This window comes from Mytilus californianus, unplaced genomic scaffold (assembly GCF_021869535.1).
Source record: "Mytilus californianus isolate M0D057914Y unplaced genomic scaffold, xbMytCali1.0.p SCAF_2, whole genome shotgun sequence".
NCBI lineage: Eukaryota > Metazoa > Mollusca > Bivalvia > Mytilida > Mytilidae > Mytilus > Mytilus californianus.
In genome coordinates this window covers 57,490,702-57,503,021 of record NW_026262668.1, presented here as the reverse complement: position 1 = coordinate 57,503,021, position 12,320 = coordinate 57,490,702, and the positions used below count along the sequence as shown (strand labels likewise).

The window sequence follows — 12,320 nt, the reverse complement described above, 5'->3', positions numbered from 1 at the left end:
GATGTTTATTTGGGAAGGATTTAATTAATTCAAGAAAAAACATTTTTGAAGGGAGAAAAAATATTTAATTAAAGACTTGGTACAGATACAACATGTGATTGGGTTGAACAAGTTTATTGTTCTCTTGTATTGTAAGACCAAATGGTTACAGTCAATGACAGTATTATTTTTTAAACGATATTATGATAAATTAAGGCGACAGTAGTTTGTCGATGTTCAAATCTCGTAAATCGATTAACAAGAGACAAATAAAGGTAAATAACAAAAAATGAGATAATAAACTCCAAAGATAAGGTCTGAAAATAATTTCAATCACTATTTTCTTCTTTATCTCAACAATCTTTTACATGTATGTGCTTAAATAATGAAATATAAAATGAGTATATAATTCAAAATTAAAAAAAAATGAATTCTAATTTTCTTGTGCATGTATAATGCATTCTTAAATTTATGCATACCTGTGTGTTTAACATAGTTCACAGACAAAATATAACTAGATGTCCACATTGTTGTATTCTGTCTGTATCCAAAACTAAATTCGTTGCTAGTTATTTCCGGAAGTAATATCTGTCCTTGTTGTTTACATAAATTGACGGCATCATACCACTGTACTTGGCCGTCTTGAACAAACAGAAATGAAAAGGTATGTATTATTTAAAAATAAATTAGAAAAATAAGCTGGACAATATTTTGTGTTGGGGATGTACAAGATAAAACTCTATTATCTAGGATTTGGCCCATTGCATCTCCTAGGGTTTTATATTTCTTATTGTGTTTTAGACAGCATGATTATTCGAACCTTAAAATAAATGTTTAATATAACAAATTCAAAGATGAGAAAAGCATGTACCAGGGTGTTTTAGGAAATGTAAATTGCAGTATAGTAAACACCATGGCAAGAAAGTGACAGAAAGACACAAAAAAAATCATGTAACATTTATTAAAAAGGAATATATAACTGAGTAACTCCAGGATAGGTAATTCGGATAGTTTAAGGGAAAGAGGATCCAAATAGGGCATTCGTTATGATAATTTTGTAAGAACTCATTCATGAAAGAAAAAAATGAGATGAATACTACGACAAACGGGATATATTTTGTTGTACATGTTTACCAACTTTAATAAATAACTTTCAAATAGCGCTGTTCTAATGCATAAAATTCTTTTGCAACACGTTCAAATTTGAGAGAATTTGTGAATGTTTAAAATTATCACATTAAGGTTTACAAATTCCAAAATTTCTATTATAAACAGATATATAAGACAATCAAGTGTTACATACCTGATAAAGAAATAAAAGTGTAGAACAAAATTAAACAAAAAACCAGAATCAATGCCGACATGTTGCTATATAAAATATGAAGAAAACATGGCCATTTTGTGCATAATTGTTTCCTGGATGGAGACTGTAATAGGGAAGGAAACATCGTTTACAAAAAAAAACAATTGAAATCAAATTAAAATGGATTGAAACATTCACCGAGTAATACGGACACATTTCTATGACTCATGTTTAATAATATACATGTAGGAGTGTTTCCTCATGTTCTCGGTCAAATAATCTGATTTCGCTCTATTTTGAATAATATGAATTATAAAGTTGGAAAGGTTGTCTTTCAGTCTTATTTTTTTTTTGATCAAAATGAAAAGAGACAACAAAAGTAACACAAATAGAAAGTAACACACAAAAATCTGAATCATAGACTGAAACACTTATTATACTTAACCAGTAGACTGTTGTGCAATGCATGTAGTGGTTGTTGGATTTCTATCTGCTTCTGGTTTTTATGTAGGTTTACCTTAATTGGACCTTTGACCTTTTTTTTTAATTGTTTTATATGTGAAATGTTTTAAACTTGCTATTCCCCTCCTCATAACCATTCATTATATATTTTACTAAACTAAAAAAAACTCTCAAAGGAAACTAAATACACCACATTGCCAAAATAAATCGTCACATAAATACGCACACGATGTATGGGAATGTATTATTTTATGTCTTTGCATGATTTATAAATATTTTATTTACTGTAATTAAAACAAGAGATCCTTGTGTAAAAAATGTCAATGCATATAATTACTTGTATAAACTAAATAATATATATCTCTGCGCCAAAGTATTTACAGTGAAGGAAGACAACGACAGACCCATACCGTACATTTGTTGTGTTGACATGAAGTTCTCTGAATATGTAATTGTTTATGAACATTTTTCTTATTTTGTTTTCCTTACTACGGCCGATAAATTGTTAACGTCTCCTCGGAGACGTTATTAAGAATTGAACGATGGACAATCTGCGGGCTGAATCCTTCTTACTACCTGATTGGAAGATATTACTGAGACGTGAATAATTAAAGTTCGTTGATTGGTTGGGACAATCCAAACCTAGTAAATGTCTTTCAATCCCGTAGAGTATCGGATTTGTACTCTCTATTTTAGCAATTAGATTTTGCCTAGTCACAAATCATGCATGTCGATACACAGGTAACCTTTATCTATAAATAGCCAAATCTCCCGATGTTTTGTTAACACGCACATGATTGTTTCACATTCAATCCATGAATCCAGTCGTTCACTGTTACGTACATTTTATACATGAAAAACATAAGAAAACTTGTACATGGTTATGATATTTCATGATGAGAGAATGAATTGTTTAACAAACATGTAAAGCATTTACAACCATGATTTGAAGGATTAGTACGATAAGGACCTTATTTGACACACAACATTCAACGATATACTACGGCTTCATAACGTGTGTGGTAAAATGTGTTGATTAATATGCAAGGCTATTCTAAATGAATTAATCTACAAAGCGAGAACACTTTCCACTTTTTTCAGCTAAGAGACGGCTAGCTTTTTTCGAAAAGCTATTACTTGTTTATTCATTTGTAAACAGACTTAATTGACTTCCTGTTTTCGATTTTAAGTCCAATCAACACGTATAGTCACTGGCGTCATCTTTGTTCTATAAAACATAAGTATAAACTAGAAATTCTAATAGCCTGTGTCGCTCACCTAAATCTATATGAATCTTGAACAGTGGACACTCTCGAGCAATGTGGACTAGAATAGAATTCATGATAAAAATATCGTTTTTTGTTCATCTTGTATTGCTGAGAATTTTTTCTGTTTACAATTTCTTTTTTTCTTTTTTAGTTTTTACCCCCATAAAAAAGTGTACAAAATCGTCATTTAAGGGCAATCATTCCTATACAGAATCAACTAAGGATTTCCGCAAAATTTTACTTATTTGAAGATCTTGTCTTGCTGATCATTTTTGCTATGTAAAGTGTCTCTCTATCTTGAGATCACCACCAATTTTTGGGGGAGTTTGTATTGTTCACACGGGCACTTGTCTCTGAAAAAAATTCCTATATACCTTAATATAAAGTTATATAGGATTTTTTTCAGAGACAAGTGCCTGTGGTTGTTCAGTTTTTATTTATATATGTTGTGTTTTGTATATACTGTTGTTTGTCTTTTTGTTTTTTGTTTGTATGGAGTTGTCAGTTTATTTTCAAAAAAAGACAAAAATACTAAAAATTGTTCAAAATCGGTATTAAAGAGCAATAACTCCAATTAGGAGTCAACTGACGATATCGGTCATTTGACTTATTAATAGATCTTGTCCAGCTGATCATTTTTCTATTAAATTTCTATCTATCTATTACAATTTTTATGATATTAGGCAAACAGTTACACTAAAAAAATGGCAAAAATCATCATTAAAGGGCAATAACTCCAATAAGGAGTCGTCTGTCGATTTCCGCCATGTTGACTTATTTGTAGATAATATTTGCTAATAAATTTTCTCTCTGTCTATTATACTTTTCAAGATAAAAGGCAAAATTTAAAAACAAATTGCAACAATTAAAGCAAATTTTATCGTCAATCGTCAAATTAGTTACCACATGTCCAACCTTAGTCATGACTAAACGGCCCACTATAGGACATGTGGATATTTTTGGCGGCAGAGTGATCAACATATGAGCTGATGGCATGATAACATAAAATGGTACATGTATGTTCCGTAATGTTGGTATTATATGTTTACGATTACTTCAAAATTACATAAATACATGTAGTTATATTTGTTTCATATTTACAATAAATGGTCTCTTAAAAGATGTGATGGTATTCCCGTTTCATTTGTAAAAACAATGTTATTTTGTTAAATTACAGCAATCATCTTTGGGGTCGTCCTCGTGTGAAACAAAAATTGTGGCTACAGATGACATTCAGACTCTTGCATCTGGATAACTGTATATATTTGGTTATAAAAAATAGATGCTGATAACAAGTTATGGTCAAAGGTAGACAATTTGAAGAAAATTACGCTTGATCATAAGCTATTTGAACTTTATATCGATTTTCTGTTGTTTTCCTATTCTCTGAAACGGGTTGATGACGTTTTGCTATAATTATTTGGATTTACCAATGAATTTCACTATACTTACACTGATCAGATGGTTAGTCCGAATTTTTGTATTTTTATGCCACACTCATTCTTTTGAAAAATTATTAGGGCCAGAGGCCAGTCAGGTTGTATGTAGATTCATCAACTGGTCTATCAAAAAAAAAGGTCCGGATGCAAGATATTCAACACGGACCAGACTTGCAGACCACTTGTTTTTGTGATGATATAAAATATTGTTGATATGTTAATTTTCTGTAAATTTACTGTTATAATTTATTGAATTATTCCAAACAATTAGTTGTTTGTATCCATGGATAGATTGCCTTATCCGTATTTGACACAACATTCTGATTTTTTGATTTTAATGCTCTTTAACTTAGTATTTGATTTGGCTTTCCAGCTGTTTTTATTCGAATGCCATTCTTAAGTCTTATATAGACTAAACGCACGTCTGGCGTACCAAATTATAAGCCTGATATCTTTGATGAAGCTTTTGTTTGCACCCCCGGTCGGAAATTTCAACCAACATTGAGTATATCACTGTACACAGTTGGGGGGGGGGGGGGGGGCATTTTCTATTAATAATGGCAGGGGTGTTCCATCCAATTTATAAAACCGGTCAATTAATTTGATTTAATTGTTCCCGCAAGTTTCCGACAAAGATTATAGTGTGATGGACACAATATACAGTTATATAAAAATTGGTCAAATAACTTAAATGTATTGAACAATCTTCTACTACGTTAAAGCACTACATTTCTGCTAGAGATTTCGACAGTTTTCCGTAGCATTTGGATCACCATGACCTACATTTTAACTTGAGTATCTTCTGTTAAATTTTTATATTGTCCCCTCATTCACATTTTGGATAGAGCTTGTTTCCTGTTAATTAAGATTTGCATGTATTGCTTTCTAAAATATGAATGTTTTGTGTTACTTGAGAAGCCTTGCCATTTTCTTTAGATACAGATCCTGTGTCACGCTCAGCTCGTCAGACTCAGAATCTGTATTTTATTCGGAGTTAGATGCCTTGCAAATAGCTTGTTTTTTTTTGTATATAGCCTGTTTAATTGAAAAAAAGCCTGCTTCAATTGAAAGAGCTTGTTTTAATCGAAAAAAAATATTATTGTATTGTATTGACTTGTCGCGAATGAGATTTTGCTTTTCCGATGACGGCGTTTACTATTCCAGTTCAATTTTAGCATTTAGTAATTTTATATAGATAAAACTTCTTGTCCTAGTTGTAATATTTGGAACATAGATGCATGATGACTAATGCATGCCAGTCTGATATGTCATTTGATCTTTACTTCATTTTCAAGGTTGAACTTTGCGTAATGTAATATTCAGATTCAGTTGTCTTAATGAAACCAATTTATGTCAGAAATATATGACTTGAATAAAAGATTTTTGGTATTTAGGGGTCTTATGTTCTATGTTGACCAGTCTGATAGAAACCATTTGATCATTTTCATAGTTGACCGATTTTGATACTTGGTTTTGTTAGCATACTTCTTGAACAATGAAAATGATATTAAAGAATACAGGTTCCACTACTGCTTCATGTCAGTCTGATCATGATAGTTCACCTCGATCTCATTTTTTTAGTTTACTAACTGGATTCCGTAGACTCATAAGTTGCGGCAGGCGACACATATTATTGTTCTCACTCTTGCTGGAACAAACTTGTGTTGATAAAAAAATATCTGTTTTTTTTGTTAGTAAACCAGTGGCTTGTTTGCTTTTTATATACTTTTTTTTTATTAGTTAACTTCATATTTGACTCCTTAAATTATTTTGGCTTTTAATATCAAACAAATACACGATAGACAGAAGTTATCGATGTTTCCCACCATATAAATTATTGAACAATATCATTAGTCGTTACATTCTGTTTTACGAACATAAGCAAAGATTTGGTTTGGAAGTTTGGCTGTCCCCGTAAAACATTACGAACGGGATATCTCGTCATAGTTTTCACGGTGATGTTGTTTATAGAGGCTATAAATTTGTATACGATTCATTTAAACTATATGACCAAGTTTTCATTATATTATTCTAAAACAATATAGATTTTACGTTGTATAAAGATCTTTGAATATTGTCTTTATTGGTACTAATATTGATTTTGTTATTAATGAATTAAAACATAACTAAATAGGTATTGCTATAAATTTATGAACCATAGTCCTGCATCATGTCAATACTTATGTTTTGCATTGCATAGGGGGTATTTTTTTCAAACTGTGTATGAGGTCTTTACACAATACACACTTACATAAATGAAGGGGGGGGGGGGGGGGGTGGTGAGTATAAAAAAACTTACTTAGTAAATAAATAATCAATTATTTTTCCCATCGACATCTACGTTACCAAAACGTTCATACATTAATTTGAATTTCTTTATTCTACCATGCACCTTTACATGCTCCCGAAGGCGCAATACTATGAGCGAAAGGCAGATTTTGGGCAAATTTGTTTCTGAGAAGCATAAGATTTCCCGCAAATTTGGACTTCTGATTACCTAGAAGTATCCTTCGGGAGCGCATAAGATATCACCTATCCCATATTAATACAATAGCTGTGTAACGGAGAAGCTTAAGTTGACGTTTGTTTGCAATTGTGTTTTTTACTTGCCAATTTGGTATATTTTATTCACAATATATTATAACTATTCATAGAAGGAAAACATTTGACATTTCAACCAATTTTGCTGAGACAACTAACTCTAATAATTAAAATTGGTTACGAAAAAAGTTGAAAAAGTAGATTTTGGTGCCGGAAGATGCTCATTTTACACTTATCCCCAAAACAGATATATAACGTACTTTTTCTTGAGTGAATGGAGATAATTAGACTCTACCTGTTTAATTAAAATCACTTTGGACGTAAAATGGTATCTGCGAACTTTTGTTTGAAATAAGGAGTTTAATTTGCATTATGTCACTTGTAATTTCATATGATATGTTAATGCCCAATGCTCTTCAGCTTCTTACATCATTTGGCCATTTTAACCTTTTTGATTCAAAGGTCACTGATGAGTCTTTTGTAGACGAAACGCGCGTCCGGCGTACAAAATTTTGTAGACGAAACGCGCGTCCGGCGTACAAAATTTTAATCCTGGTTTCTATGATGAGTTTATAAATTAAGACACACTGATTCCAAAATATACGGTTTCTATGCACTTACCTATGAAATAAGGGTAAACTTTGCTACTTCCGGTTAACGTTGAGGTTCCTAGTATTTTATGTCCTCATTTAAAGACCTTGGTATCAAGATTTCTAAAAGATTTTAATTTGTCACTAAGTGTACGACTTTTCCTTTCCTATTGCTAATTTTTAATGTTTTTATTGTTGATGTTTAAAACAGATAGCATATATTTCTTTAAGTTTTACTAGCTTCTATCTCAAATGAAGATATTTATTGTGGAAGCATGATTTCACCTACCGGAATTAAATAAAACAATATTTCACACCAACCTTAAGCTTTTCATGGCTTTATTCATTTTGAGGTTGAGCAATTGTCTTTTAATTTATTTATTTTTTCTGAAAAAAAAGGAGTCATATGAGAAAAAAACGCGAACCCGATCTTTTACTCATAATTTTACACTTTTAAATCTAAATCATCTCAATGTCTACATGTATAATAAAAAAAATGAAAAATAAGGCATAGATAACACTAAAAGCCCCGTCGTCTGCTTTGCAGGTGCAACGAAATATGTCGATCAATACAATGGTAGCATAGAGTCAAAAATATGCGATGAAAAGATGATTTAAGTACTCGTAAAATAAAAGAGGAAGCGACATCTTATGAAACCAGTTGCCTAATTTCAACCAAATGATTGCAGAATGATCCTTGTGATATCTTGTTTAAATTATGTGTTTTTAGTTCCTTAATACTAAAATAAATAGGTAAAAATGTAAACAGCAAAACGCAAAAGTGCCAATATCGCCTTAAAGAAGTTGTTGCCAGTCAATGACAATTTGTGAATAATTTTCATGTTTTTGTTTTATTTATATATGTTTAGATATAATACTAGTAGATACGAAGAAACTGTATCAACAAAAATAATCAGCAATACAAGATTTAAAAAAAATTCCCCATCATAAAAAACATTGGATGACTTCTTATAATAGTTTTTGCCTTTAAGTGGCGAAAGAAATGAACTAAATGAAAAATATTAAAAATGCAAGAAGACAGAAACTTTGAACAGCAAAAATGATGAGCAGTTACGAGTTGCAAAAATGCCAATCATCAATTGACGCAAAGTTTGAGTTATGACACTAAAATAAAGACTTTTGACAAATTAAACCCACATGCATATGCCCTAATAACAATATTTGAACACAGCAATATAAGATAAACACGCCCGTCAACTGACTATCCTGATGTTAAAGCCCTTAAACAAAGATGTTTTTTACAATTTTTGCATTTTTTGCTTTTTACCGTAAAATATATGATAGACAGAAAAGATCTGTAAAAAAGTGATCAACAATACATGATAAACACAAATGCTGATATGGCTAAATCAATTAATTGAAACAAAAAGGATTATTGCGCTTTAATGATGATTTTACATTATCAAAGCAAATTATTTTGATAAAACACATTCAACCCTTTAACGTCATAATTATGAATTTACTGTTTACAAAACTTTTATTTTTTTCGAAATACAAAGGATTTTCTACCCCATGAATAGACTACCTTAAATAGCTGTATTTAGGAAAACTTTTCGGAATTTTGTGTCCTAAATGTCGTACTTTATTTGGCCTTTTTAACATTTTTGATTCGAGCGTCACGGATGAGTCTGTTTGTAGAAAAAAACGCGCGTCTAACGCACACAATTTTAATCCTGGTATTTATGATAAGTTTATTAAGAAATCATAAGAAGTTGAGTGTGTAACCCATCATGACTATCTCCTTTCTTTTTACACAAAAAAACATTTGAAGTTTTGTTTACGGTATTGAACCCACAATGTATTGATCTATAATTAGCCTTACTTACCATCAATAGGCAATCCAAAATATACTTAAAAAAGCACTTACTTTAAAGGAAATCCTGTAAAGGTTTAAACATGTTTATTGTCAATGGGCTTTTGAATATCAACTTAAGATGAAGAACGTAATCTTCCACTTTGTTAATGGATACAAAAACTTCATAAAGGTAATAACAAACAAGATTATATAGATTGGTTTTAATGAAATTTATTTCCAAATTACTGATATCTATTAAAATAGCAATCAAAACCGGGCTTCAGAGTTCCTCTGAAACTACCTAAAGTGCTCGAAAAAAATAATCCAAATCTGAGTTATTAAAAAAATGTTCAAAGTAGGTCTGCTCCATATCTTGACAATTTGAGTTGACAAAAAAGTAACCTTCTCAATTAGAAAAAGAGGAATGAAATTTTCTCATTGTGTACTTTCTATTTGTATATAGTAACATTTAAACGAACGTGCTTATGAAACATACATCTTTTAGTTAATGCGATATTCCATGGCTTACAAACCGTGATATATGATTGATACTAACAAAGAAGTTTTTAAAATAATTGTTCTGTCTGGCCAATTTGGAAGTAAATGTGATGGAACTGTATACGGTCGCCACCATGATTTTACTGGAATATATTTTAAACAGTCAGGTGAATATGTAAATGTTCCATTTATCGAAGTAACAATTATGTTATCCTTTCTTTATTTCTGATGGCAACTGATATCACTTACCTGTATAGCCAGAATGTTACTAGATAGGCAACATGATATGACATTGATTGATTGATTGATTGATTGGTGTTTAAACGCCACTTTCAGCACTATTGTGCTATTTCGTGGCGGTCAGTTTTACGGGTCGAGGAGGCCGGAATGCCGGGATAGAACCACCGAACTTCGGTAGGAAAACTAACAATCCTAGTCAATAAAGATTGGAGTCGAGCGCACCACATGATATGACAGGTGACATAGTAAAGCAGAAACACCCGAGTTCAATCAGGTTTTTGTATCTGGTTGCTGTTAATACTAAGTAAAACTTTCTTATATGTTGTGTTGTGGACTGTTGTTGGGCTGTTCGTCTTTTTTCTTTCGACCATTTTATTATTTCATTGATGTATTGTTTTTTATTGCTCCCATTGTATCTTCTCCATTTTTATATAAAAAAAACTTGCAAATATTGGTTACCATGTCATGAAATTTTATAAGTACTTTTTTGGTATAAATATACTAAAATATAAAATTGTTAAAATATACTTTTTCACTTTTTTGGTCTTTTGGAAAATGTTGTTTGTGCTGTATTTATCCATTTTGTTACATCTAGTGATACGTTTATTTGGCAATCGCCATGGCAGTCAGTAGGGTTTAAGAACATCCGTTGTTTGGTATTAAATTAAATATTAAGATCCATTTTGTTACATCTGGTGATACGTTTATTTGGCAATCGCCATGGCAGTCAGCAGGGTTTAAGAACATCCGTTGTTCGACCTGCTAGTCAAATGCGTTTTGATAAAATATATATATATATATATATAGAAGTCTATAAAAAGGACCAACCAGCAAATTTAATATGTACCGGTTCGTCTAGAATAGGCGATACGACGCAGATAAGGAAAAAATTACAAATTTGAACAACGGTATATGTGCCTAACAAGTGTACAAAACTAAACCAATATTAAAAAAGGAAACAGTAAATATAAGTATCAATAAATATTTCGGATAACAGATATACTTTATCAGTATGATCATGATGATGTAAAATGAATCATATCAATCTATTCTGATTTTATGAAACTAGTAATACAAATTAAAGACCGAACCACGCTTGTATAATTCAATAATTTCAGAGTTGACGCAGGTTTCGTTATTACAACAGAGACTGCGTAGATGTACATCCCAAATGAATAGCACTGTGCGATTTGAACTGGTATAATTCTTAAATTTCAAAGTTGACAAAAGTAATGGAATTACAACAGAGACTTCGTATTTATACACCCCAAATGAATAGAACTGTGCGATTTGAGGGTCCGTGTATATTTGCGTCCATTCGTTTTTCATTTTGAAATATCAAAAACAAAAATCAAAAAACGAGAGCGTTTTCATTTTTCGTTTTTGATTCCTCAAAAACCAAAATGAAAAACAAAAGTGTTTTCGTTTTTCGTTTTTGATTTCTCTAAAACCAAAACGGAAAACGAAAGTGTTTTCATTTTTTGTTTTTGATTTCTCTAAAACCTAAATGAAAATCAAATGTGTTTCCGTTTTTCGTTTTTAATTTCACTAATGATGAATTTTGAATGTAATTTTAATTATTCTCGTTTTATAATGTACAATGTTGTCCTTTCTTGTTTCACAGTCATTGATAGTAAATAATGCCAATGTAAACACTCCGGTGTTCTTTCAACATAATGTAGACAAAATAGACCGCCTGACTTATGAATTGAACTACGATGATAAATGAATCAAAGCCTTTCAAATTACCTTGTTTATATCTTTACTAAAAAATATTATATTTAAATATCAAACGAATCATAAATTTAAATTGTACAATATAATATTATATAAAGATGGTACAACTAGATAGATTGAGTACAACATCACATTACCAAGGGAGGTTACTACTTTTAAAACAGATAAGAAAACTAGCCCAGTCGTTAAAGTATACATGCACAGCGGTTATCAGATCTATAGTATTTAAATCGAAGTTAATGTCGACGGATGCAAAAGTCTATCAATCTGAACAATAAGAGTGCGTGATCTTTACTTTAACAACAAATGTGCCTAGTTATGCTGTCAGTGATCATTATCCTGTTTGCGTAACAAGAAAACTTAACCCAAAAATATCAAAAATGGAGCATATGTACATAGAATATAGATCATTCAAACAATTTGATAAAAATAAATTTATTGACAATT

At 31.0% G+C, this 12,320-nt stretch overlaps 1 protein-coding gene across 23 annotated transcripts in view; it reads right to left on the bottom strand.

Moving 5' to 3' along the window:
- Positions 1-12,320, bottom strand: part of LOC127730099 (uncharacterized) — a 99,698-nt gene that overhangs the window by 48,707 nt on the left and 38,671 nt on the right. For 2 of the 23 annotated variants that reach the window (XM_052238168.1, XM_052238167.1), the window contains exons 1-2: positions 1,283-1,413; positions 459-620 (exon numbers count right to left, since the gene is read on the bottom strand). The exons of 19 other annotated variants lie outside the window; for them this stretch is intronic. In XM_052238168.1, coding sequence (XP_052094128.1) covers positions 459-620; positions 1,283-1,343 — 223 coding nt within the window. In that variant the 5' untranslated portion in view covers positions 1,344-1,413. Of the gene's footprint in view, positions 1-458; positions 621-1,282; positions 1,414-12,320 lie in introns of those variants that run through there. 2 more of the 23 variants (XM_052238169.1, XM_052238152.1) reach the window with 2 other exon arrangements.